Source organism: Trachurus trachurus, assembly GCF_905171665.1.
Source record: "Trachurus trachurus genome assembly, chromosome: 16".
NCBI lineage: Eukaryota > Metazoa > Chordata > Actinopteri > Carangiformes > Carangidae > Trachurus > Trachurus trachurus.
This window is the reverse complement of record NC_139902.1, coordinates 34,475,552-34,501,505: the sequence shown is the minus strand read 5'-3', so window position 1 is coordinate 34,501,505 and position 25,954 is coordinate 34,475,552. Positions and strand designations below refer to the sequence as shown.

The window sequence follows — 25,954 nt, the reverse complement described above, 5'->3', positions numbered from 1 at the left end:
TAGTCAAAACTAAACTCTTTCCACTTAAAATAAGACTCATCACCTAAACATGAACTTGTTTTTAGATCATTTTCACTTGTTTCAAACAAATTTCCACTTGAAATAAGTAGAAAAATCTGCCAGTGAAAGCAAGTTTTTTTGTGTTTGTAATAAGAAAGAAAAACTTGCTCCACTGTCAGATTTTTCTACTTATTTCAGGTGAAAATGAATGAATGAAATTAGTTTATTTCGGTCATACAACACCAATATCAAAATCAACCCTTTAGTGTGAACAATTTAGCCAGCACATATTATACACAATTGCAACCATACACACACACACACACACAAAAAGGAAAATATCATACTTGTTCTAAACTAATTTTCACTTGAAATAAGTAGAAAAATAGAAGTAGGAAAGATTTTTCTACTTATTTCAAGTGAAAATCTGCTTGAAACAAGTAAAAAGTGTCTAAAAACAAGCTGCTTTGAGTCTTATTTTAGGTAGAATGAGTTTAGTTTTGACTAGAAATGAGACATTTTGATTAGAAATAAGACAAATATTCTTGGTGAGATGTAGAGTTTTTGCAGTGAAGACAGAAGAGGAAACAGAGGAAACGGAGGAAGAGGCAGCAGAGCGGCTCATGTCTCTGCCGTCGTTATAAAACCTGAAGGTTCAGTCTGTTGACAGTCTTTGTTCTGCTGCTCTCACACACACACACACACACACACACACACGCGCGCTGGTCTGTGGTTGGTCACATGATGCCGTTGGTGAGGTACTGGAAGCCGTCGTACAGCTTGGTGGTGAGCGAGCGCATCGATCCGTCCACCAGCTGGTCCACCAGCAGCTGCAGCTGCTCCTCCGTCAGGCTCATGTGGAAGCGCTCCTTCAGCGCCCGCATGGTGCTGCTGCCGTGGAAACAGGGCAGCTGGGAGCCTGCAGCCAATCACAGCAGCCGTTAGTCACCACACACACACACAGAAATACACTAACTATCAATGTACGGTTAAATTAGGCGTAGCTACATTTTCAAAAAGATTATAGAGACATTTCTGGGAGAAAAGTGGTACAATTTCTCCCAAAAAAGTTGAAACATTTCTAGAAAAAAGTGGTAAGATTTAAAAAAAACAAAAATATGTTAAAGATTTTGTAGAACTTAGTGGTAAATTCCCCCCCCCCCAAAAAAAATAGTAAAAATTATTTTTTTTAAATAGAGAAAAAATAGTAAAATTTCTCAAAAGAATTCTAGAAAAAGTGGTAAGATTTCGCAAAAAAAATATAGAAAAAATGTGGTAAAATTTCTCCAAAAAAAGTTGAAACATTTCTAGAAAAAAGTGGTAAGATTTCAAAAACAAAACACAATAAGTTTAAGATTAAAAAAAAAAAAGTGGTAAAATTTCTAGAAGAATAACTTAACTTTAATTGAGAAAAAACAGTCAAATTTCTCAGTAGAATTCTAGAAAAAGTAAGGTAAGATTTCGCAAAAGATTAAAAAAAAAGTCGTAAAATTTCTCAAAAAATTATAGAAAAATGTGGCAAAATTTCTTGAAAAAAAAAAGTGGGCAAACAATAATACAAAAGGGGGTAACATTTCTTGGGAAAAAAAAGTAAAAAAGAAAAATTGAGAAGAAACTGGTCAAATTTCTCCAAAAAATTCTAGGAAAAGTGGTAAAAAAGTAAAACGTTTTTTTTTTAATTGAGAAAAATTAGTAAAATTTCTCAAAAGATTTCAAGTAAAAGTGGCAAGATTTCGCCAATTTTTTTTTAGAAAAAATGTGGTAAAATCTCTCAAAAAATTAATGAAAAATGTGGCAAAATTTCTCTCTCAAAAAAAACAATAATACAAAAAGGGGTAACATTTCTTGAAAAAAAAAAAAAGTAAAAAAGAAAAATTGAGAAGAAACTGGTAAAATTTCTCAAAGAAAATCTAGGAAAAGTGGTAAAATTAAAAAAAAAAAAATAGTGAAAAGTTGTTGTTTTTTTAATTGAGAAAAAAATAGTAAAATTCCTCAATAGAATTCTAGAAAAAGTGGTAAGATTTCGCAAAAGATTTTAGAAAAAATGGGGTCAAATTTCTCAAAAAATTATAGAGAAATGTGGCAAAATTTCTCTCTCAAAAAAAGGGGCAAACAATAATACAAAAAGGGGTAAAATGTCTTGAAAAAATAAAGTAAAAAAGAAAAATTGAGAAGAAACTGGTAAAATTTCTCAAAAAAAATCTAGGAAAAGTGGTAAAATTACAAAAAAAAAAAAAAAAGTTAAAAAATTCTAAGACAAAGTGGTACAATTTCAAAAAACCAAAAAAAAAGTCAAACAATAATTAAAAAAGTGATAACATTTCTGAAAAAAAGGTAAAAAAAATTCTAAGAAAAAGTGGTAAAATTTCCACTTTGAGAACCATTGACATTTACTTTAGTTAGATAGTTTTGTTGTACTCGCTATACTGAAGTATTTATACTGAGTAGACCTGAGTATCACATAGACTACACCACTGGATGGGAACCTTTCACATCTGATCGCTATGGTTACGGGACCGTTAGGTTAGGGGGCGGGGCCTGAGGTTTCCTGTGTGCTGATTGGTCGACTCAGAGTGAGTGAGACGAGACCAGAAATAATCTACATTTTAAAACCAGCGTTAAAAAATGGAGAGAATAAGTCGGTGAAGACGTTTGAGAGGAGGAGGGAAACAAAGGTTGTGTGTGTGTGTGTGTGTGTGTGTATCTCTGTGTGTGTGTGTGTAGAGTGTGTGTGTGTGTGTGTGTGTGTGTGTGTGTGTGTGTGTGTGTGTGTGTGTGTGTGTGTGTGTGTGTAGAGTGTGTGCGTCACCTTGCTGCATGATCTCCACTATCTGCAGGACTCGGTCCATGTGTTTCCTGGCAGCGACAAAACCCTGAAGCATCAACATCTTGTAGTAGTTGAACATGTCTCCATCTGGCCCGCCCATCACCTACACACACACACACACACACACACACACAGAGATACACACACACACACACACACACACACACACACACACACACACAGCAATAATCATGTTACAATTAGCAGTTAAGTATCTATAATTATAGGAGCAGTTATTGATCCCCCAGGAGAAATGTGTGAAATGTTTCAGTGATTATTTGGCATCTGTACCAAATGTTTAAGTTTATTTTAAAGGGATAGTTCACGTCTTTTGACATGAATCTATATGACATCCCCATCAGCAGTTACGTGCATCAACAGTGACTTTCCTGTGAGCGATTCAGGTTCATAAAGGTTCATAAAGGTCTACTCCCTTTGGCTCTGTGCTAAAACAAGGGATGGCTTCATCACTTGTGTCATAGTCAGATATGTTTACATGAACTATCCAAGCAATAAACTCTGTGAAACAGCTGATGGAAACGTGCACAGCCGAGAAAATAGCGCCAAGGCGATTGCGAGGTCAGACTTTTTCGTGGACAACGGTTTTGTGATGTAAATGTTTCATTCTTTTGAATGCATATTGTTTTGAGAAGCAAAACGCTTTATTTCTGTGACCCCAGACAACCAGCAGAAGTAGCTTCTTCAGCACCAAAACCAGGCCGGAATGCCGCTCACGGGACACAGTCCGGGGAAAGTCACCGTCACAGCACGTAACTGCTGATTGGGATGCCATAGAGATTCATGTCAAAAGACCCGAACTATCCCTTTAAATGACCAACGACACGGTGACGTTTCAATTACTCCAGATTAGAGGTGGGCGATCGCGCACTCGGTGGGAGAAGCAGGTCCGAGCCGCCTCTCCCACCGAATGCGCACCGTTACGACGTCAACCCAAAACGACGCCGCAGCAGTGCACAGCCCGGACCTGCTACTTCCGTTGTGTCCCGGTCCCCCCTCTACTGTTTCACACGGAGCTCTGCCCCAAAGGTGAAGGAAGTGTTTTATAGAAGAGAAACACACATTTCAGGACAGAACAGACATGTCCTGTGATTTCCAGCCTCATTTTATATTTAATAGAGGATGGAGGGACAATAGGCTACCTGGAGTAACAATCTCAGCTGTCAGGATGTGCAACCTTGGTCTCAAAAAAAAAACAGGGAAAACCACCCTGCACTACTGTGTGCATGTTTTGCAGAGCATGTATGAAGCACTTTGTTAACTAACTAACTATTAAGAAATAATGTGTCATCTATTTGCTCATGCTTGTATGCTGTAAGAGCAGAGAACCTTACTCATTTAATGTCTCCACACTGGAGTTTAACTGGGAGTCTCTTGAATGTTTAAGTTAACAGAAAAGAAACAAGGGCTGTTGTTCTGAAAAGCTGTGTCTATCCATATATGTCCTAGTAAGCTAGTAGCTTGAGTTTTACAACATGCTTTGTAAAAAACAAAAAAACAAAATCACATTTTAAAGGATATCGTCAGATTATCGTTATCGGGTAATTGAAAAAAATTATCGAGAGATTCTTTTTTGCCCATATCGCCCACCCCTACTCCAGATTCAACGTGACGTTTGTTTTCACTCTGATCTGTGACACCGTGACCGTGTTGAGGAACATCTACGATTCATTAACTGTGTGTTTAACACCAAGGTTACTGCAAACAGGTCATCATAATATCCCTAGTGCTGATTGATCAGTGATCATCGATCAGTTCAGTGTCTGACTCACGTCTACGAACTCGGCGGTGAGCTTGAAGGCCGAGGTCTCGAAGCCGAGGTTCTTAGGAGAACTGGAGAGGATGAAGCCGAAGTCGATGTGGATGATGTGTCCTTCAGCGTCCAATAGGATGTTCCCGTTGTGCCTGAGGGGAGGGGGGAGGGGGGGTGATGAGGTCATGAGTACTGATGCAGAGAGGCGGCGACGGGGCGTGCATCTCAAACAAAGCTAAAGAAATCCATCTCAAAAATCCTACACAACATACGTATACCCTGTCAACTGTATTACTGCTAATTTACATGTTAATGACTCCTGTACTTTCTGTAATAACCAAACAGAAACATCTTTGCATTTAGTTTTTTACTCTGACATATCTTGATCTTGAACTTCACTTTTTTAATGCTGCTAACTCTTGTCTATTCGCTTAACATTAAAGATATTATTTGCTACTTTGCTTGTCCAAAAGATCGCGCTCTTGAACACCTGATGAACTTCTTCAAATTCTTCATTCACAAACAAAAATTTGCAAATTCAATTCCTAAATTTGCCCCTTTTCCACTAGAACTAAATTCTCTCATTAAATCTCTTTGCAATACATTTCTAAGTTAAAATGAAAAGTTTTTCCCCGAAACCTCTGACTAACTATTTATTTCTAACGGCCTTGTCTTGTTTTATTTTTTTCTATGTATCAGATTTTATTCCTCATCCCTGTTTTATCCATCTTTTATTTATTTACTCACCTTTATTATTGTTACCTTCATTATTTATATTAAAGGGATAGTTCACCCAAAATTGAAATTTCTCAATTTCTCATGTGGACTAAGAGCTGGGAGAAGTTTCAGAGTCCTCCGTGGCTTGTTTTGTAGCGGAAGCTTCTTGAAGCTCCTCTTCCCGGTTCGTCAAATTTGGACGAACTGGGAAGAGGAGCTTCGAGAAGCTTCAATACAAGACGGACATTACATACGAGCAGCATGGAGGTATCTGGATGTTTTTTGGTGTGTTTTTTTGTTATGAAGACAGTTGGTATCCATTTGCAACCGTTATATGGACATGCACTGCTACGCCGAGACCCCCTGTAACTCAGAGAAATTTCAATTTTGGGTGAACAATCCCTTTAAAAAAAAAAGAAAAAGCAGAGAGGGGGGGTTAGGGGGCATGTCCAGACACCGACCTGTCCTTGACCTGCAGCAGGTAGCAGATGAGGCTGTAGCCGGCGCAGCTCTGGACGAAGTTCCTCTGGGCCGACAGGAAGTTCTCCGTGGTGGGCGCTCCGTGCTCCTGCAGGAAGTAGTCCAGCAGAGACAGCTGACTCTGCTTCTTCACCTGGTGGAGGGATACGGCGTTCACCACCGGCTCAATCATCCCACTGTCCATCGACAGCACCAGGATCTTATAGGGCTTGATCCACAGGGGGACGCGCTCCTGCTCCCAGATGCTCTGCAGAGAGAGGGGGGGGGGGTTGTTAGTTTATACAGCCTCTTATTACCAACAGTTGGTCTTCATCATCATATCAGGTCTTCATCATCTACATTAGGGCTGAAACCATTGCTCAAGTTACTCAAGTTACTCAAGTACAAAAACGATCAAGGCAATTTTTCCTGAATCAAGGCTTCATTCACTGCAAAAACTCAAACTCAGCTTGGAAAGACCAGTTTCTCTTACAACCTGCAACACTCTGCAAAACCATCTGAAACTCACCTCACTTTTATCAATAGGACAATTTAAAACCATAACTACATCTTATTTTACCTCCAACTAGCTCCTGTTTTTAAACTACACTTATGTTTCAATTTATCTTTGTCACCTTTAACTTCTGGTATTCTGTTATGCTTTTGTATGTTTAAAATGTTTTTGTTCTGTCCTTTTATGTTTTGTGTTTCATCTCGGCTATATTGTAAATGAGGTTACTCCTCAATATATCTCCGAGATTAAATAAAGGTTATGAATGAATGAATGAATTCATGAGTCTGTATCCGCCTTTTTGTCTTTTTGTGTTGTCTACATTATTATGTGTACTGTTATTGAACTGTTTTATGTTTATGGGACTCCAGATGGAAATTAGCACCTTTGCTATAATCCGGCACATTTACATGTTTTTATGTCCATTACTGTGACTCACTGTCCCATTCAGATAAACTAATACAATACAACAATACAATACATATTTATTTATATAGCACATTTAAATATACAACCCAGGTTGTCCAAAGTGCTGTACAATAAAACACACAAGCAAAACTAGTGGCAATAAAACTAGATGGGATAAGATAATGTAGCTACAATAAAACATGCAATAAAACAATAAAATAAAACACTTGATCTGCTTTTTAAACTTGGATGTTTTTATACTGAAATGTCTACTTGCTGCACTAATGAAATTATTTTCTAACCTTATTTTAAGTTTGTTATTTATATTTACAATTTCTTTTAACATGTTTTTATATGAGGGACAGCACAGTCTGGGGGGTGTAGTCAGGATTTCATTTCACTGCTTGTTGTAAGTGTACACTTTAACTATGCATGTGACAAATAAAGAATCTTGAATCTTGAATAAAACAAGAGTGAAGACATAAAACCTAACTAAAATGCCAAGGAAAAGAGATGAGTTTTTAAAAGAGATTTAAAGTGCTCGAGTGTTTGTGCAGTCCTAATGAAGTAGAGTAGATTAAAGCTTCACCTTGAGCTGCTGCAGCACCTGGAAGGCCAGAAGCTCCTGACGCAGATCGTCTCCACACTTCACTATGACGGAGAGGAGACGCCAGGTGGGGAGGTGACCGTACGGAGAGCCCTCTCTGATCCTCCTGCAGAGAGAGACACAGAGAGACACACAGAGACACACACACACAGATACACACAGACACACACACACACACACACACACACACACACACACACACACACACACACAGAGACAGGTGAGACGAATCCACACCAGTTGTGTTTACATGGAGACAGATCTTGGGTGACGACCAGTGGTGTAGTGGGGATTGTTTTACTGGGTTGACGCCATCGAAATACCAAATCTGTGACGTCATTGAAACACCATCCACTGCCACAGAGAGTTTAGTGTGACTGAACAAGACTGTAATGTTTTATTGTTATCTAGCCTAATGTCACAATCATTCACTCAAAGTGTTGAAAGTCCAAGACAAAGTGTTATCATCTCTAGACAAACGTATTTTAGACCAGACCTAGTAGGCCTAGTACCTAATCATAACACATGATGATCGTTTTCCTCACTCGGGTAAACTCGTGTTGCAGCTCGTGGAAACTCAGCGCGACAAACAGGACAAACGGCCATTTCTGTAGCTACACCTTTAATATTTATCTGTAAAGGATCCTCAATGATGCTATTAACGTGGGTGATCTATAAATGTCCTTAAATTATTGAAAACACCACACTGCTCATTCACCAACAATGCAGAGATGTTAGTTCTTGGGAAACTTTTGTAAAACCCATATTCCTCCACCAGGAGGCGCTTCCATTGGACCAATGCTGTCCTTACTCTCTTTTACAGAGCTCTAGTTTGGAGGAGTTTGTTGTGGTCACTGGTCACGTGATGCGTGGTCACATGAGGTCAAAGCTGTTGTTAACGTTAAAACAGTTAAAGGGTAAATCATGTTCATCCCGAGCAGAGAAAAACCACGGATGGAAAACTGATCCACTTCTGTTAGTTGGTTTGTTTCCAGCTCAGGAGGAAGTACCACTTCCTCTTCTGTCGTTGTTTTAGGGGAATCAGTCGACTCTGCACATTTACACATGTCATACAAAGAATATCTGTCTTAAAGGACAATTCCAGGCAAATTCAACAAATTCATCAGAGTATCCGCGGGGGCCTTCAAAATGTCTTAAATTCGTTGAATTATTGTGTTCAAGTCTTAAATAATTTTAGACAGGTCTTAAATTTTCTTATGTCCATCATGGGCGAGCATTTGACCCTAAGAAAATACATGTGCGAAGTTGCGAACCGGGAGAATAGTTGACTTTAGGCTGCTCCTTGGGAAACATGTTATGGTAGAGCCCTCGCTACCGCAAATGCTCAATAAAATGCTGCTGCGACACTTCATTGTGCTTTATTGGATGTATTTTCAACTACAAACAAGCCTAACACGCAACATAGCCTGTATATTGCAATCAATTTCTAATTTTGTGACTCTGTATTTCTTTTGTATGTTTTTTATTTGTCATGATAGGTCTTAAATTTCATCCATAATGGTCTTAACTCATTGAGTGCCGCGCTCCTTTCCAAAGTTTTAGTCAAGTGTACCGGCAATTTAGACCATTTTTGACTTTTTATGTAGAGCCACAGTGTATTCTATATGATTGCCACCAACACATACTGTAGCTCAATTGAAAGGTTTACCTTAATGCTTCAAATGACCACAAACCGTTTGTTTCTACGTGCCTCTGTTCCTGAGAAAAGTCAAGCTAAACATGGCTGGGTTTCACCAAAATCCCTCCTTTTTTTCTAGAAAAGGAGATAGAGCGTCTTTTATGAAAGGTGCGCTGTTTGTGTCTGTCGCTCTTCTCACACTCGCATTTCTGGATCAAAGGGCTCGTATAAGATAAATATATACAACAATTGTTGTTCTATTCACAAAACCACCAGCGGGGGCGGGGGGGGCGCCACTAAACAACAATAACACAGACGCACCGTGCCGTGTCACAGCTTCTCGCCGCGGAGCGTGAGGGTCAGTCGGCCACCGCGGCTCGGGAAGACCGGTCCCGCCGGTGGTCGCGGTCCTTCTGTGGTACGGGTCGGTGATGCCGGTCTGCTTTGGCCCAGAGACCATCAGATTTTACCGCGGGAGGACTTTGGGGAGGACACAGTGTTGCTCCAGGTGAAGACCGGGCGGACTGTCGGCTGAGAGCTTCCTGTTTCTGCTCCGAGCAGCTGCAGCAGCTGGAGCAGCAGCGCGGGTGAGAGCAGAGCAGCTGCGCTGCATCTGCATGCAGAACTCGTTTGCAGAAGCCGAGTTATGATAAAAACTTCCAGATCATGAGCTGTCATGTGACTTTGATCGTCATCTATTTCAGTTCTCCTCGTCGTAGAGTCCCCAAATTTACATATAATGTGTATTAAAGTGTCTATTTTCATAATATAAAAAAAAAGCAAAAAACGAAAAATCTCCTTTTTGGCACTCAACGCATGGGAACGAAAAACGAGAAATTACGTGGTTGGCACTCAATGAGTTAAAAAGGTCTTAAAATGTCTTAAATGTGAGCTGGTGAAACCTGCAGAGACCCTGTTTCCATCCCTCAAAGCCACAGACAGCGTCAGATGGAGACTCAAACATGCACCCAGAAGTTTATTTACTTCAAGCAAGTCCAGAGTTGATATTCCTGTGTTTCTGACACAAACGGGAGCTTCTCACTGCACCTGAACACACCGAGCGTCAACTTGGGTCTCGACTCCGCCAGACTTTGAATTAGATCTAGTTTTACAAACATGTCGGCAGTTTTCAGATTCCTTCTTTTAGACCTAAAATGTTACATGGACAATTCAGCCCCGAGTTGAATTTGCCCGGAATCGTCCTTAAATGTGATAAATCTAACGTGAACGTAGCGGTGTGTGTGTTTTCCGGCCTGCTCCCCGGTCCCTGAAGGCAGCAGCACCTACCGGACCTTCTCCTCCCACGGCTCCTTCAGGGCCACGGCCGACGGGTCCTCAGGGTCTCGTCTGAAGGTGGTGGGGGCCTGAGCCAGCTGCTCCGACAGACGCCGCCTGGGACAAAACATTTACAGTATCTATTAATATATGACCAATTATTAACCCCCAGGGGAAGTGTTTTAAATATTCAGGTCATAAATTGTCATCTATACCAAATGTTAACGTTTATTTTAGCCGGTTTTTGTTTTGTTTTGCTTATTTTTTTTATTATAAATGACACGCTAACATTTAAATTCCTACCAATTCAATGTTATGTTAGATAAATGGACCAGTATCTGAGCATTTACTTTTATTCTGGTGCTCATCTGAAATAAACTTTGCAGCGTTTTGTAACAAGTTGTTACATAATGAACATAATTATTATTTTGTTTCATTGAAGAAGTCCAACAGCTGCATTTTGTAATAACTCTTTATAAAACTATAAAACTTTATATGAGAGTAATAGGGCCCGACACAAAAACGTCCATAAAACTACACAAGAACCCTTTAATATTCCTCCACACTGCTCGTCCACTGCAATCCAAGTGTCCTGAAGGGAGATAGTCCAGAGTTACAGGACTGTTGAGGCTGTAAAAATGTCCTAAATGAGGTAGTTTCCAGTGAACTCTGGACTATCTCCCTTCAGGACACTTGGATTGCAGTGGACGAGCAGTGTGGAGGAATATTAAAGGGTTGTTGTGTAGTTTTATAGACGTTTTTGTGTCGGGCCCTACAGTATTACTCTCATATAAAGTTTTCTGTCATTTTTTGGTGAACTGTTCCTTTAATAATGAATGACTGCTGTATGGATGAGTGTGTGAGTGAGTTACCGGATGTCCCCTGCAGCGATGAACACCGGCTCTTTGCTCTCCAGGCTGGTGATGCTGTCCACTGAGAACTGGCTGATGTTGTCACAGCTGTTGGTGTGGAGCTCCGGCAGCTGCACACACACACACACACACACACACACACACACACACACACACACACACACACACACACACACACACACACACACACACACACACACACACACACACACACACACACACAGTGTTAGCATGGAGACGGCAGCTAGCAGTAGCAGTGTGTTAGTCGCTGTGTCCTAAATCCCCCCCTCCTCTCTATCTAGTGACCAGTTGTTGTAGTGGTGTCCGAATGTTTAGTGATTATTACCGTAAATTCCGGACTATTAAGCGCACCTGAATATAAGCCGCACCAGCTAAATTTTAAAATAAAATAGATTTTGTACATATATGGGCCGCACCTGAATATAAGCCGCAGGTTTTTCGTGTTGTAACATGAGATATTTACACAGAAAGACAGTAGGCTACATGGAAGAATATGTGTGGAACTATGCAAGTCTGCTCGCTTTTCCGCTGTTTTGGTTACGTGCCTCCTAGCCATGTGCATTTGTTGACAACGAAGCCGTCGAAAAATCAATAAATGGAGCTGTGGAAAACGTTACATAACATACGTTGTTACGGCGTGTGTGTTTGTGTAGTCTTAACCGTCATGAACAAGAGATCACGGGTTACGGAGCGCGTTTGTGTTGCGGTGCAGCAGAGAGGAGAGCTGGGACACGGGGCAGCAGCTGTAGTGATGTTACAAGGTTGGTTTTCAGCCGTGAGACGCCAGGTGAAGACAGAGAGCCTCCGTTCTCACTCGTAACAAGTCATGTAGCGAGTTAAACCATCACAATTACTCCGGAGGCACCAACACGGCATCAACACAACACCAACAGACAGTAACATACCTGGTTAGAAAATCAAACACTGCACCAACACTCAAAACTAGTGTCTTCTTCGGCGCATAATCTTTCCCCACATGTCTGTCTCACTAGCGCTTCCTGCTAGAGCGCCTCCCGGAGGCCGTTAGCCAGTAAAAATCTATAAATTAGCCGCATCGTTGTACAGGCCGCAGGGTTCAAAGCCTGAGAAAAAAGTAGCGGCTTATAGTCCGGAAATTACGGTAATGTTCACTATATAGTGACTGAATCTATCCCATAATACACCGCCAAATGTAGTGAACATCCGATGGTCACTAACCGGAGCAAAATATCCCATCATGCATTGCGGTCATGGATGGCCGTTAGCACAGCGACCCAGAGCGACCGGTGTAGCTACCAAATAAATGAAGTAGTGACCGGTGTAGCTACCAAATAAATGAAGTAGTGACCGGTGTAGCTACCAAATAAATGAAGTAGTGACCGGTGTAGCTACCAAATAAATGCAGTAGTGACCGGTGTAGCTACCAAATAAATGCAGTAGTGACCGGTGTAGCTACCAAATAAATTAGTATGTTAATGTTTGTGTTAATGTGTGTGTTAGTGTGTTAGTGTGTATGTTAGTGTGTGTGTGCTGACCTCCACCTGCAGCTCTCCGATGTCGTCCACCGACCAGGCCTCGTCGTCGTTGTCGTAGTTGGGCACCGTGGAGAAGCCGGCGCTCCTCGGCTCCGTCAGGCCGCAGTCCGGGAGGTTCTCCACCGACCGCGTGCTCCTGATGCGGTTCTCTGGGATCCTGATGGGAACGCTGGACGTCTCAAAGTTCTCACACTCCAGAACCTCCACGTAGATCAGGTAGGGGGCCTGGGAGGAAAGTCAAATTTTTTTTACCCTAATTTCAAAGCAATGACATTCAAAAACAATCTCCCAAAGTTTCACAGTCCAGATAATTGAGAAAAGGCACAAAAATGATGATTAAAGTCGACTTGCAACTTAAACCCTCTGAAAATGAGTGTTGCTTCGGTGCAAAACATGAAATATCTTCTGAACCGGTTATGATAGAGACGAGCTGTAAACTGCATCTGAATTGTGAGATTCTCTGCTTTCCGACGGTCATTGGATGGTGTCTCTATGACAACAAGGGACCGTATAGGGAGCGTGTAATCACGTGGTACAGGAACAGATAACAGAGTCACTGGCAAAAACTTTAACTGCTATTTTCTCAGGTTTTAGAACAGAATAAGAGAGTAGGAGATCGTAATTCAAATGGCCACATCTCAAAAACCATCAAATGTATGACTCTGACTAGGGTATCATTTTAAAGCTTATTTTCTAATCTTTCCATTGATACCAAAATCTCAACTTTGAAATTTGGGTCACTGTGACTCATTTTGATGGATCGGGTCACATATTATTGTTTATGGCAGCGGTTCTCAAAGTTTTTTTTTAGAGAAATTTTTACCACTATTTCTAGAAAGTTTTTTTTACCTTTTTTTTTTTTATAAGTCTTACCACTTTTTTTCTAGAATTTTTAAAATATATATAATTTTTTGAGAAATTGTACTTTTTTTTTTCCAGAAATGAGAAATCGCTCCTAAATAAATTAAATAAGTCTATATTTTAAGCTTGTTTGTAGCGGAAGCTCCCAGTGTTGCTCTTCCTGGTCCGTCCAAATCTCGGGTGATTTGCACGGCTCTGCAAATAGCGCGAGATTCCGGCAGAGCAACACTGGGAGCTTCCGCTACAAACAAGCTTAAAATATAAACTTATTTAATTTATTTCGGAACAATTTCTCAATTTCTCATGTTGGGACATTACATACGAGCAGCATGGAGGTATCTGGATGTTTTTTGGTGTGTCTTTTTGTTATGAAGACAGTTGGTATCCATTTGCAACCGTCATATGGACATGCACTGCTACGCCGAGACCCCCTGTAACTCAGAGAAGCCACGGAGGACTCTGAAACTTCTCCCAGCCCTTAGTCCACATGAGGGGGAGGAGATCATGAGGGAAATTTGAATTTTGGGTGAACTATCCCTTTAAACTCCCAATAAAACACATTGAGGTTTGTGGTTGTGAGGTGACAGGATGTGGAAGAAGACAGTAGATCCAGACTCTGACCCCTGACCTTTGACCTCTGACCCCTGTGTGTCTCTCTCACCTTGTCCTTGGAGTTGAGGACGACGGCCTGCGTGTGCGGCACGCGGACGACGTGGTGGTCGAAGGCGGCGGTGGGCAGCCAGACGCGCGCCGGCAGCTTGTGGTTGAGCAGCGACAGCTCTGAGATCAGCCGCTGGGTCTTCTGCTCCTTGGTCGGCAGCGTGGCGAGGCGCTTCCCGATGCCCATCAGGGACTTGATGAACTCCCTCTGAGGCGCCAAGCGCACCGGCTGCAGGAAGTAAAAAAATAAAAAAGAATTTGTAAAAAAAAAAAAGTTCAAAATTCTAGAAAAAAGTGGTACAATTTTTCCAAAACCGTTTTTAAAATATTATAGAGAAAAAGTGGTAAAATTTCTCCAAAAAGTAAAAAAGTAGTACTAAAGATTTCTCCAAAACCATCAATCTAGAGTTTTTAAAATAAGAGCCCTCTGGAGTTTCTCAAAATAAAAGCCTTCTGGAATTTTCAAAGTAAAAACCCTCAAGTTTTTAAATAAGAGCCCTCTGGAATTTATTTAAAAAAAAAAAAAAAAAAGTAAACTTTAAAAAAAAAATTAAAAATATTAGAAAAAAGTGGTAAGATTTCTCCAAAAAGTAAAGAAAAAAAAAAAGAAGTTGTAAAAAACGTTTTACTTTTAGAAGAGTTTAAAAAATTTTAAGACTTTGGGTTTTATTTTTGCTTTGTTTTGTCTGCTTTTATGGTGTAAAGCACTTTGAAGAAGAATTTATCCCAAAAAAGAAAGATCTAGTAAAAAGTGGTAGCCTACAATTTCTCCAAAAAACGTTTTTAAAAAAATTCTAGAAAAAAAGTGGTAAAATTTCTCCAAAAAGTTAAAATTAAAAAAAAGGAGTAAAAATTTTGAAAAAAGAAAAAATAATTAATTTTAGGAAAAAGTGTGAACATTTCTAGAAAAACTGGTAAACCTAAAAGCAAAACAAAACAAATCCTCAAAAACAAATTCTAGAAACAAGAGTTAAATTTCCCCGATTTGTCCTCAGAAACAGAAACCAGAAGGAACACGGAGCTCTGTGATTGGTCGGAGAGGAGGAGGAGGAGACCTCTGATTGGTTGATGTTTGACCTCGGACAGATGAATGTGTCTGAGGACAAACACACACACACACACACACACAGACAGACGGGTGATTGGGTCCAACACCGGAGCAGATCAGGTCACACTGAACCAGAACCAAAGACTTCATTTCCCAGAATGCACCTGAAGGGAGGAAGAGGAGGAGGAGGAGGAGGAGGAAGCTGCTGCACTTACAGGACGAACGTCCAGACTGTCACAGCTGGAGCTGCTGTCCTAGAGTCAGGGAAATGCAGAGACTGCTTGATGAAAAACTGTCCCTGAAGGCAACGCGCATCAGTGGTTTTGCATGAATTTCCCTCTAAAACAACTCTGTGTGGTAACGTTGTGTTATTATCTCATAGCGTGGTGAATGTGCAGCTCACAACTTGTCCACCAGAGCGTTGTGGAGTTGTTGGATTGTGTATTTGATGAGTTTGATGAGGGAAACCAAGAAATCCCATAATGAGCCTCCGTAGCGTAGCTCTGAGCAGCTCACGGCTCTGCTCCACCGTTCTAAAAACAGCTTGCACCGACAATTAAAGGTAACGAACCTACTGCTATGACTATAGGGGTTATGGCAATGGGCCAGTTTGACTAAATGTTGAACTATCCCTTTAAAATAAAAGCCTTCTGAAGTATTTTATAAGCCTTATTTGGCTGCGTTACCTCGTCCTGGCTGCTCTCCACCTTGGGGTTGCTGGCCGTTCTCTTCAGGTTGCTGCTCAGGCTGATGCTGACGGTGGCGTCCGACTTGGAGCGCTGGTGAGTCCGCTTGGTGGGCGACAGGCCGTGGTCTCCGCCCGAGGGCGACAGGACCGGGCAGAACGGGGTCAGGGTCAGGGGCTCGCGGCGAGCGCGGGGCCCCGAGGGTTTGAGTTCATCGGACAGGATCAGTTTCCTCAGCTTGGTTCCTCGGGAGTGTCGCTGCGTGGAGATGTGCATGTCGGAGGAGTACGCCCCGAGCAGCCAGGCACAGGTGAGACTGAAGGAGATGCTCTGTCTGCAGCGGTGCACCTGCAAGACCACACACAGGGATTAATACCACTGAGAAACCTGCAAGACCACACACAGGGATTAATACCACTGAGAAACCTGCAAGACCACACACAGGGATTACTACCACTGAGAAACCTGCAAGACCACACAAAGGGATTAATACCACTGAAAAAACCTGCAGACAACACATAGGGGTTAATACCAGTGAACAACTTTCTCAAATTCAAAAATTCGCAAATTTCTCAAATAAAAAAAAACAAAGAAAATTCGAGAAAAAAAAAGTGGAAAATATTTTTCCAAATAGTAAAAAAGAAAAAAATGGAAAAATGTCAAAAAGAAAATAGTTTGAACATTCAAGAAAAAAGTGGTAAAATAAAAAAATAAAAACATTTTTAAATATCATAGAGAAAAAGTGTACATTTTTTTCCCAAAAGTAAAAAAAAGTGTAAAATTTTTGAAAAATGAAAAGTTTAAAATTAAAAAAAAAAAAAAAAGTGGTAAAAATTCTAGAAAAAAGTGGTAAAAAATTTCTCCAAAAAGTAAAAAAAAAAAAAAAAGTAACATTTTTGAAGTTTAAAATTCTTAAAAAAAAAAATTGGTAAAAAGTTAAGCCCTGCCCCCTCCTCTAAGCCCCCTGCCCCCATGTGTTAAGCCCCGCCCCTTGACCACACCCACCACATAGGGCTTGGTGGCCCCACCCCCTCTGTTAACCCCGCCCCCTCACCACGTAGGGCTTGATGTTCCCGCCCCCTCCCGTTAGGCCCCGCCCCCCCCTCCGTTAGGCCCCGCCCCCTCCACCCACCACGTAGGGCTTGATGGCCCCGCCCCCTCTCATTAAGCCCCGCCCCCCTCCTCTAAGCCCCCTGCCCCCATGCGTTAAGCCCCGCCCCTTGACCACACCCACCACGTAGGGCTTGGTGGCCCCACCCCCTCTCATTAAGCCCCGCCCCCTCACCACGTAGGGCTTGATGGCCCCGCCCCCTCCCGTTAGGCCCCGCCCCCTCACCACGTAGGGCTTGATGGCCCCACCCCCTCTCATTAAGCCCCGCCCCCTCACCACATAGGGCTTGATGGCCCCGCCCCCTCTCATTAAGCCCCGCCCCCCTCCTCTAAGCCCCCTGCCCCCATGCGTTAAGCCCCGCCCCTTGACCACACCCACCACGTAGGGCTTGATGGCCCCACCCCCTCTCATTAAGCCCCGCCCCCTCACCACGTAGGGCTTGATGGCCCCGCCCCCTCCCGTTAGGCCCCGCCCCCTCACCACGTAGGGCTTGATGGCCCCGCCCCCTCCACCCACCACGTAGGGCTTGGTGGCCCCACCCCCTCTCATTAAGCCCCGCCCCCTCACCACATAGGGCTTGATGGCCCCGCCCCCCCTCATTTAAGCCCCGCCCCCTCACCACATAGGGCTTGATGGCCCCGCCCCCTCCCGTTAGGCCCCGCCCCCTCCACCCACCACGTAGGGCTTGGTGGCCCCACCCCCTCCCGTTAGGCCCCGCCCCCTCCCGTTAGGCCCCGCTCCCTCCCATTAGGCCCCGCCCCCATGCATTAAGCCACACCCACCACGTAGGGCTTGATGGCGTCGCCCACGTCCTCGTCCATGTGGATGTACATGTTGAGCAGCTGCGGCAGGAAGAAGTCGACGTCGTCGTGGCCGAAGCTGAAGAGCCGGTTGCCGATGTAGGCCTGCACGCCGGGCTCCTTGGAGCTGTGCAGGTAGGAGATCGCCATGGAGACGTCGAACAGCTTGGACTCGAACAGGCGCAGCAGCCACGACTGCTGCTTGGAGGGGTTGTGCCGCTGCCGCCGCCGCGCGCTCTTCACCGAGCCGGGCGCCGCGCCGTCCAGGTCCGCCTCCTCCTCGCGGTGAAACGCCTGGAACGATGGAACAATAAACCAACGTCACAACTACATTCACATCTCCATTTCTGACCCACGGTGCCATACACAATTAGATTCAATTCTAATTTTATTAAGGTTTAAAAAAAGAAGAGATTTTGATAGCAAAAACTGGATTTTTTATTATAACAACAATGTATAACATTAAAGGGACAACCAGGAGTTATAAAAAAGTCTCATATTAATGTGGATGAATCTACGTTACCACTTGTTAATGGTCCATTTTAGATAAATATATGGTTTTGTCTCTATGGTTATTTTGTCCCCTCCTTGAACCGCCACCTCACCGTGGTGGAGGGGTTTGAGCACCCGAATGATCCTAGGAGCTATGTTGTCGGGGGCTTAATGCCCCTGGTCGGGTCTCCCAAGGCAAACAGGTCCTAGGTGACGGGTCAGACTAAGAGCGGTTCCAAGCCCCTCATGAGTGGAACAATACCAAGGACGTTCACGTCGCCCGGACTGGCGTTACCGGGGCCCCACCCTGGAGCCAGGCCTGGGGTCGGGGCTGCAGGCGAGTGTCTGGTGGCCGGGTCTCCGCCCATGGGACCCGGCTGGGCACAGCCCGAACGAGCGACGTGGGCCCGCCTTTCCGTAGGCTCACCACCCGCAGGAGGGTTCAGAAGGGGCCGGTGCCGTGTGATTTGGGTGGAAGCCGTGGGCGGGGGCCCCGGCGACCCCAATCCCCGGACAACGACTCTGGCTTTAGGGACATGGGATGTCACCTCGCTGGGGGGGAAAGAGCCTGAGCTTGTGCGAGAGGTTGAGAGGTATCGGCTAGAGATAGTCGGGCTCACCTCCACACAGTCTGGGCTCTGGAACCAACTCCTTGAGAGAGGTTGGACTCTCTTCCACTCTGGAGTTGCTCACGGTGAGAGGCGGCGAGCTGGTGTGGGCTTGCTCATAGCTCCCCAGCTCAGCCGCCATGTGTTGGAGTTCTCCCCACTGAACGAGAGGGTTGCTTCCCTGCGCCTTCGGGTCGGGGATAGGTCTCTCACTGTTGTCTCGGCCTACGGGCCGAACGGCAGTGCAGAGTACCGGCCTTCCTGGAGGCCCTGGGAGGAGTGGAAGCTGCTCCAACTGGGGACTCCATCGTTCTGTTGGGAGACTTCAACGCTCACTAGGCAGCGACAGTGTTACCTGGAGAAGTGCGATCTGAACCCGAGTGGTGTTTTGTTATTGGACTTCTGTGCTAGCCACAGTCTGTCCATAACGAACACCATGTTCAGGCATAAGGGTCCATCAGTGCACGTGCACCAGGACACCCTAGGCCGGAGGTCAATGATCGACTTTGTAGTCGTGTCATCTGACCTCCGGCCGTATGTCTTTGACACTCGGGTGAAGAGAGGGGCTGAGCTGTCAACTGATCACCACCTGGTGGTGAGTTGGATCCGCTGGCAGGGAGGTCTTCAACTCCCACCTCCGGGAGAGCTTTGACCGGATCCCGAGGGAGGCTGGAGACATTGAGTCTGAATGGACCATGTTCTCCACTTCCATTGTTGACGCGGCCGTCCGGAGCTGTGGCCGTAAGGTCTCCAGTGCCTGTCGCGGTGGCAACACTGAACCCGGTGGTGGACACGGGAAGTAAGGGATGCCGTCAAGCTGAAGAAGGAGTCCTACCGAGCCTGGCTAGCTCGGGGGACTCCCGAGGCAGCTGACGGGTACCGGCAGGCCAAGCGGACGGCAGCCCGGGCGGTCGCTGAAGCAGAAACTCGGGTCTGGGAAAAGTTCGGGGAGGCCATGGAGGAGGACCACCGGTCGGCCTCGAGGAAATTCTGGCAAACCATCCGACGCCTCAGGAGGGGGAAGCAGTGCTCCGCCAACACTGTTTACAGTGGAGGAGGGGAGCTGTTGACCTCGACTGGGGATATCGTCGGGCGGTGGAAGGAATACTTCGAGGATCTCCTCAATCCCACTGACACGCCTTCCATCGAGGAAGCAGAGGCCGAGGACTCAGAGGTTGATTCATTCATCACCCAAGCTGAAGTCACTGAGGTAGTTCAGAAGCTCCTCAGTGGCAAGGCACCGGGGGTGGATGAGATCCGCCCTGAGTACCTCAAGTCTCTGGATGTTGCGGGGCTGTCGTGGCTGACACGCCTCTGCAGCATCGCGTGGCAGTCGGGGACAGTGCCTCTGGACTGGCAGACCGGGGTGGTGGTCCCTCTCTTCAAAAAGGGGGACCGGAGGGTAGGGCTGGGTATCACTAGGTACCCCACGATACGATACTATCACGATATTTTACCCACGATAACGATAATATCACGGTACAGCGATTCTGCGATTATCGATATATTGCAAGAAATTTCATCCACGATACATCACGATATCTGTGTCACTTAAAATCCGAGTTGTATGTACATCAGACGATAGTGATAATTCATGGGACAAACTGAGTCAAAACAATGTAATTCAAATTATCCATGCCATTTTATACAAGTGCAAGTTACAACAACATATTTCAATTGGATTTAGGTCTGAAACATGATTTATTAATTGAAAAAAAAAAAAAATTTAATTTTTTTTTTTTTTTTGAAAAAAAAAATCGATATTTAAATATTGAATATCGATATCGTATCGCGGTATAAAGTATCGCGATATATTGCCATATCGATATTTTGGCCCACCCCTACCGGAGGGTGTGTTCCAACTACCGGGGGATCACACTCCTCAGCCTCCCGGGGAAAGTCTATTCCAGGGTGCTGGAGAGGAGAATTCAGCCGATAGTCGAACCTCAGATTCAGGAGGAACAATGCGGTTTTCGTCCTGGCCGTGGAACACTGGACCAGCTCTACACCCTCCGCAGGGTGCTGAGAGCGCATGGGAGTTTGCCCAACCAGTCCACATGTGTTTTGTGGACTTGGAGAAGGCTTATGACCGTGTCCCACGTGGCATCCTGTGGGAGGTGCTCCGAGAGTATGGGGTCGGAGGCCCTCTGCTGAGGGCTGTACGGTCCCTGTACGACCGGAGCAGGAGTTTGGTTCGCATGGCCGGCACTAAGTCAGACCTGTTCCCGGTACGTGTTGGACTCCGGCAGGGCTGCCCTTTGTCACCGGTTCTGTTCATTATTTTTATGGACAGAATTTCTAGGTGCAGCCAAGTGCCGGAGGGGGTACGGTTCGGGAGCCACTTGATTTCATCTCTGCTTTTTGCAGATGATGTGGTCTTGTTGGCTCCCTCGAGCCAGGACCTTCAGCATGCACTGGGGCGGTTTGCAGCCGAGTGTGAAGCAGCTGGGATGAGAATCAGCACCTCTAAGTCCGAGGCCGTGGTTCTCGACCGGAAAAAGGTGGCTTGCACCCTCCAGGTCGGGGGAGAGTTCCTGCCTCAGGTGGAGGAGTTTAAGTATCTCGGGGTCTTGTTCACGAGTGAGGGGAGAACGGAGCGCGAGATCGACAGGCGATATCGAAATCGATAGATTTTTTTTTTTTTTGACTGTTGCACAATAAAATGTGAATTTAAAACATTATAGTTTCTGCATTTATGCAGTGTTTATCAGTAATACAGTTAGGAGCCCTGTAAAGCACTTTTCATGCACAGGGCAAAAACTCAATAGAGTGTCGCGGTTTCGGTTTCGACACGTGTATCGTTACAGGCCTACCTCGCGGACCTTCAGTTGCTTGGCAGCGGCGATGGTCGGAGCGGCGGTCGGAGCGGCGATGGTCGGAGCGGCGGTCGGAGTGGCAGTCGGAGCGGCGGCCACAGGCTGCGGCTCCGGCTGCGCCCCGTTCTGCAGCGAGGCCTCGTCTCCATCTCCATCGACCTGCGCCACCTCGTCCTTCTGCAGGACTTCTTGACAGGCTCGCTGCTCCACCTCGTCTCCATCGACCTGCTGCAGCTGGACCTTCTGGACCTTCTGGACCTTCTGCAGGACTTCCTGACAGGCTCGCTGCGCCACCTCGGCATCGATCACCAGGCCGAGCTCGGCTGCCGCGCCCTCGCTGATGACGCCCAGCGGCGGCGTGGCGGCGCCGGCCGGGGGGGCGCAGGAGGAGGAGGAGGGGGTGGAGGGGAGCGACAGGGAGGGGGAGGAGGAGGAGAGGGAGGGGGAGGGGGAGAGGGAGGGGGAGGAGGGGGGGGAGAGCTCCGGGTCCGTGTCCTCCATCATGGCCACTGGGAAGCTCCGCCCTCCTCCACTGGAACACACAGCAGGTCAAAGGTCAGCGGTCAGGCAGTAACCAGAGCAAGAAAAGAGTGGTAAAAATGTCTCAAAAAAGTGGTAGTTTTTTTGTTATTATAGAATAAAAGTGGTTAAAAAAATAATAATTCTAGAAGAAAAGTGGAAAAATTTCTCCCAAAATAAAAAGAAGTTAATTCAATTAAAAGTTTTGAGAAAAGTGAAAAAAAATCTAAAAAATGTTTTAATTCTAGGAAAAAAGTGGTAGTTTGTTATTATTTCTCAAATAAAAGTGGTAACATTTCTCAAAAAAGTTAAAAGAAAAAAAAATTCTAGAAAAAAGTGGAAAGATTTCTCCCAAAACAAATCTGGAAGAAAGTGGTCAAATTTATCAAAAAGTTTGAAAATAAATTCTAGAAAAACATTGGTAAAAGTTCTCAAAAAAAGCTTTACTTAAAAAAAAAAGTAGTAAAATTTCTCAAAAAAAATCTTTTTCAAAGAATTCTAGAAAAAAGTGGTCAAATGTCTGTAGAAAGTTGTGGGCTCCCTTGGACCGCCTCAGACCCCTGAGGGTCCCCGGACCACACGTTGAGAACCACTGCTGTAAACAGCAAAGTGTTATTGTAATGTTGTTACAGGTTTACAATCATCTGGACCAGGACCAGAACCAGAACCAGGACCAGGACCAGGACCAGGACCAGGACCAGGACCAGGACCCGGTTCAGACCCAGACTAACTTTCATCAGTCTCTAATGACCTCTGACCTCTGACGTCATCAACCCTTTGATCTCTGACCTCTGACATCATCAACCCTTTGATCTCTGACCTCTGACATCATCAACCCTTTGATCTCTGACCTCTGACATCATCAACCCTTTGATCGCTGACCGCCATATTTCATCTATTGATCAAACACAGAGAAACGGATCGATCGATCCAGACTCTCTGTAGTTCTGGTCCTTGAACGCACCACAGTCAGGCAGCTCAAGTACTACTGCAGTACTGTTGTATTACTACTCTAATACTACTGTAGCACTGCACTCCCTACTGTAATACCTCTGTAACACTACTGTAGTACTGTAATACCTCTCTAATACTACTATAGTACCATAATACTACTGTAGTGCTGTTGTATTACTACTTTAATACTAACTTACTATAGTAGCCTATAGCACTCTGTAACACTACTGTAGTACTGTAATACCTCTCTAATACTACCACAGTACTCCCACAGTACTACAGTAGTGTTGTTGTACTTCTACATCTCCATCTCCCTCATCGATCACCGGTCTGATCGATCACCGGACTCATCGATCCACAGTACTCTCTCTCTGGTCCGTGAACGCACCACAGCCACAACAGCTTAACGTTAACGTACCGTTAGCTTAGCACGATGCTAACTTTCCTATCTATGCACTTGATAAACTTTCCTCCAGCTGGGAGCTAACGGTGCTAACTAACAACAGACGGCTAACAGACCTGTCGGTTACTGACGGTCTGTTAGCTTAGCCGTCTGTTGTTAGTTAGCACTATGGTTAGCACCGTTAGCTCCAACACTAACAACAGAAAGTAGAGCAGCTAGCGGCTACATGCTACATGCTAAAGCAACGGTCCGCTGCTGCCAATAACATGTTAGCATTAGCATTAGCATCGGCCAACTGTTGTTAACTTCGGCTCAGCTGTTTTAAAGCTCCGCGCTGTGCTAAGCTAAGCTAAGCTAACGCAGCGCCTTGGCCAGGTGAGCTGTGACGTGTCAGAGAGTTGTTCAGGTGAGTTTTACCTGCTGACGGTGTCGTGGCTCTGAACTTTGTTAGGTTTTTATGTCCAGTTCATCTCCATTGATTCTCTCTGCAGCTCAGCTGAAGCTAAAACACTCACACACACACACACTCAGCTGCTGCTGCTTCTGCTGTGTGTTTTCCGGCGGTGACATTCAGCTTCAGGTGCATCAGCGCCCCCTGCTGCTCTGGAGCACGTGTCTGCAGACCCGGAGACCGCAGATTCAGACCCCTTGGTTTTCTGCTACAGTGCCCCCTGGTTTGTGTTATGCTAACAGGGCCGTTGTCTAGGGGAGAAAGGTGGTGATAACTCTAGGGGCCCAGCGCCCAGTGGGGCCCATAAAAAACCCCAGTAGTCTAATCTTTGTTTGACTGATTTATTCTGCGTAAGACCCTGACTAATACTCATAGTACACTGTAAAAACTCAACATCTTTCCAAGAATATTTGTCTTATTTCTTGTCCAAATGTCTCATTTCTAGTCAAAACTAATCTCTTTCCACTTAAAATAAGACTCATCGCCTAAAAATGTACTTGTTTTTAGATCATTTTCACTTAAATTCACAATAAATAGAAAAATCTGCCAGTGAAAGTAAGTTTTGTGCTTGTAATAAGGAAGAAAAACTTGCTACACTATCAGATTTTTTCTACTTATTCCAAGTAAAAATCTGCTTGAAATAAATAAAAAGTGTCTAAAAACAAACTGCTTTTAATATGATGTGTCTTATTTTTAGTAAGGGCAACATATGAAAATCTGGGAACTAAATCCTTACCAAGAAATTTCTTCACAATTGTCTTAAGGAACGTGCGTAGTATCATGTCTTAAAATGTTGAAATTCAACTCCCGTGGGAAACCCCCTAAAAAACGACTCAAAGTTGGGGTACCCGTAACTGGATTTTTGAACATTCCAAAATGTTAAATTTGGCCTTAAGTAACTTGTGAGGGGTCAAACTAGGGGTTTTTCATGATTCTGAGTTGATCGCAAACATTAGTTTTACTGCCAAAACACTCCCTGGTGGAGAAAAAAACAGCCACACCCACTTTTCTTGATCATCGGAACCCCCACTACCACCAATAGAATGTATTGCAGAGAGGCCATTCCATTCATTATCATTGCAGAGGTTGTGTTACATTACATAATATTACTAAATAGCCTACTCAATATAATATAACTTTTATTCTACCCTTTTTTCTATAGGACATTATACAGACCCTCCAGGATTTTGTGATGTCACGATTGCAACTATTAATGCAAATTCAATCATGAATTCTTTGGCCTTGCCACTGCAACTTTTCAGCAAATTTGCTATCATAGGCCGCTGTGGCCAGCTGTTTTCAGCTGTGGCCACAGTGTTTCCATTTTCCATTTCCATTTTTTTTGCATGTCTGTGTTTTTATTAGTTATTATAGATAGATATAGATAGATATTATATATTATAGTTATTGTTTTCATATTACATTATGCTTTATGTGGATCGGGAGCGAGAGAGAAGGAAAGAAATCAGATGCACACCAGATTTCACATAGCTACAAAAACGGAAACATACACAGCCTACACACACACACACACACACACCCACACACCCACACACACACACTTCTCACTACTGGGTACATGTAGCTACATTAGAAGGTTGCTTTCTTCTTCTTTTTACTCATTGCGATGGTAAATCGGCCTAAGTATTGTTTAGTGGTAGTTGTAGTTGGTTAGCATTAAAAGTGAGGAATTTTGGAGTTAGCTAGTGCTAGACATGTTGAAGCCATTTACAACCTTCGGTCATTGACAGACATACTACTTTTTACACCTGATATGTGTCATCTACATCTTTTTTTAAGAACTTGAAATATGTCATGTCATTGCGTTGATAACATGCATAAGAAACTTAAAAATTGTGGTAACACTTTATTTGATGCCTATCTCTATAATGCATTATTATCATACTTATAATGAGTTATAATG

General features: G+C 44.2%; 2 protein-coding genes across 5 annotated transcripts in view; both read right to left on the bottom strand.

Moving 5' to 3' along the window:
* Window positions 1–25,954, bottom strand: part of selenbp1 (selenium binding protein 1) — a 75,591-nt gene that overhangs the window by 17,220 nt on the left and 32,417 nt on the right. The gene's annotated exons all lie outside the window — the stretch shown is intronic.
* pi4kb (phosphatidylinositol 4-kinase, catalytic, beta) lies at window positions 143–24,100 on the bottom strand. 4 transcript variants are annotated; one of them, XM_083989297.1, is made up of 14 exons: window positions 23,997–24,100; window positions 21,701–22,235; window positions 17,770–18,081; window positions 15,877–16,224; window positions 15,406–15,444; window positions 14,144–14,371; window positions 12,622–12,846; window positions 11,087–11,196; window positions 10,227–10,331; window positions 7,283–7,406; window positions 5,777–6,042; window positions 4,618–4,750; window positions 2,810–2,930; window positions 143–919 (listed from the first exon to the last, which is right to left on the bottom strand). In XM_083989297.1, the coding sequence occupies exons 2-14, from the start codon at window positions 22,205–22,207 to the stop codon at window positions 738–740; spliced, it is 2,700 nt and encodes an 899-aa protein (XP_083845423.1). In that variant the 5' UTR covers window positions 22,208–22,235; window positions 23,997–24,100; the 3' UTR covers window positions 143–737. The 4 variants fall into 4 exon arrangements, with proteins under 4 accessions (XP_083845423.1, XP_083845424.1, XP_083845425.1 ...); XM_083989298.1 differs by having other exon boundaries at window positions 21,710–22,235; XM_083989299.1 differs by lacking the exon at window positions 15,406–15,444.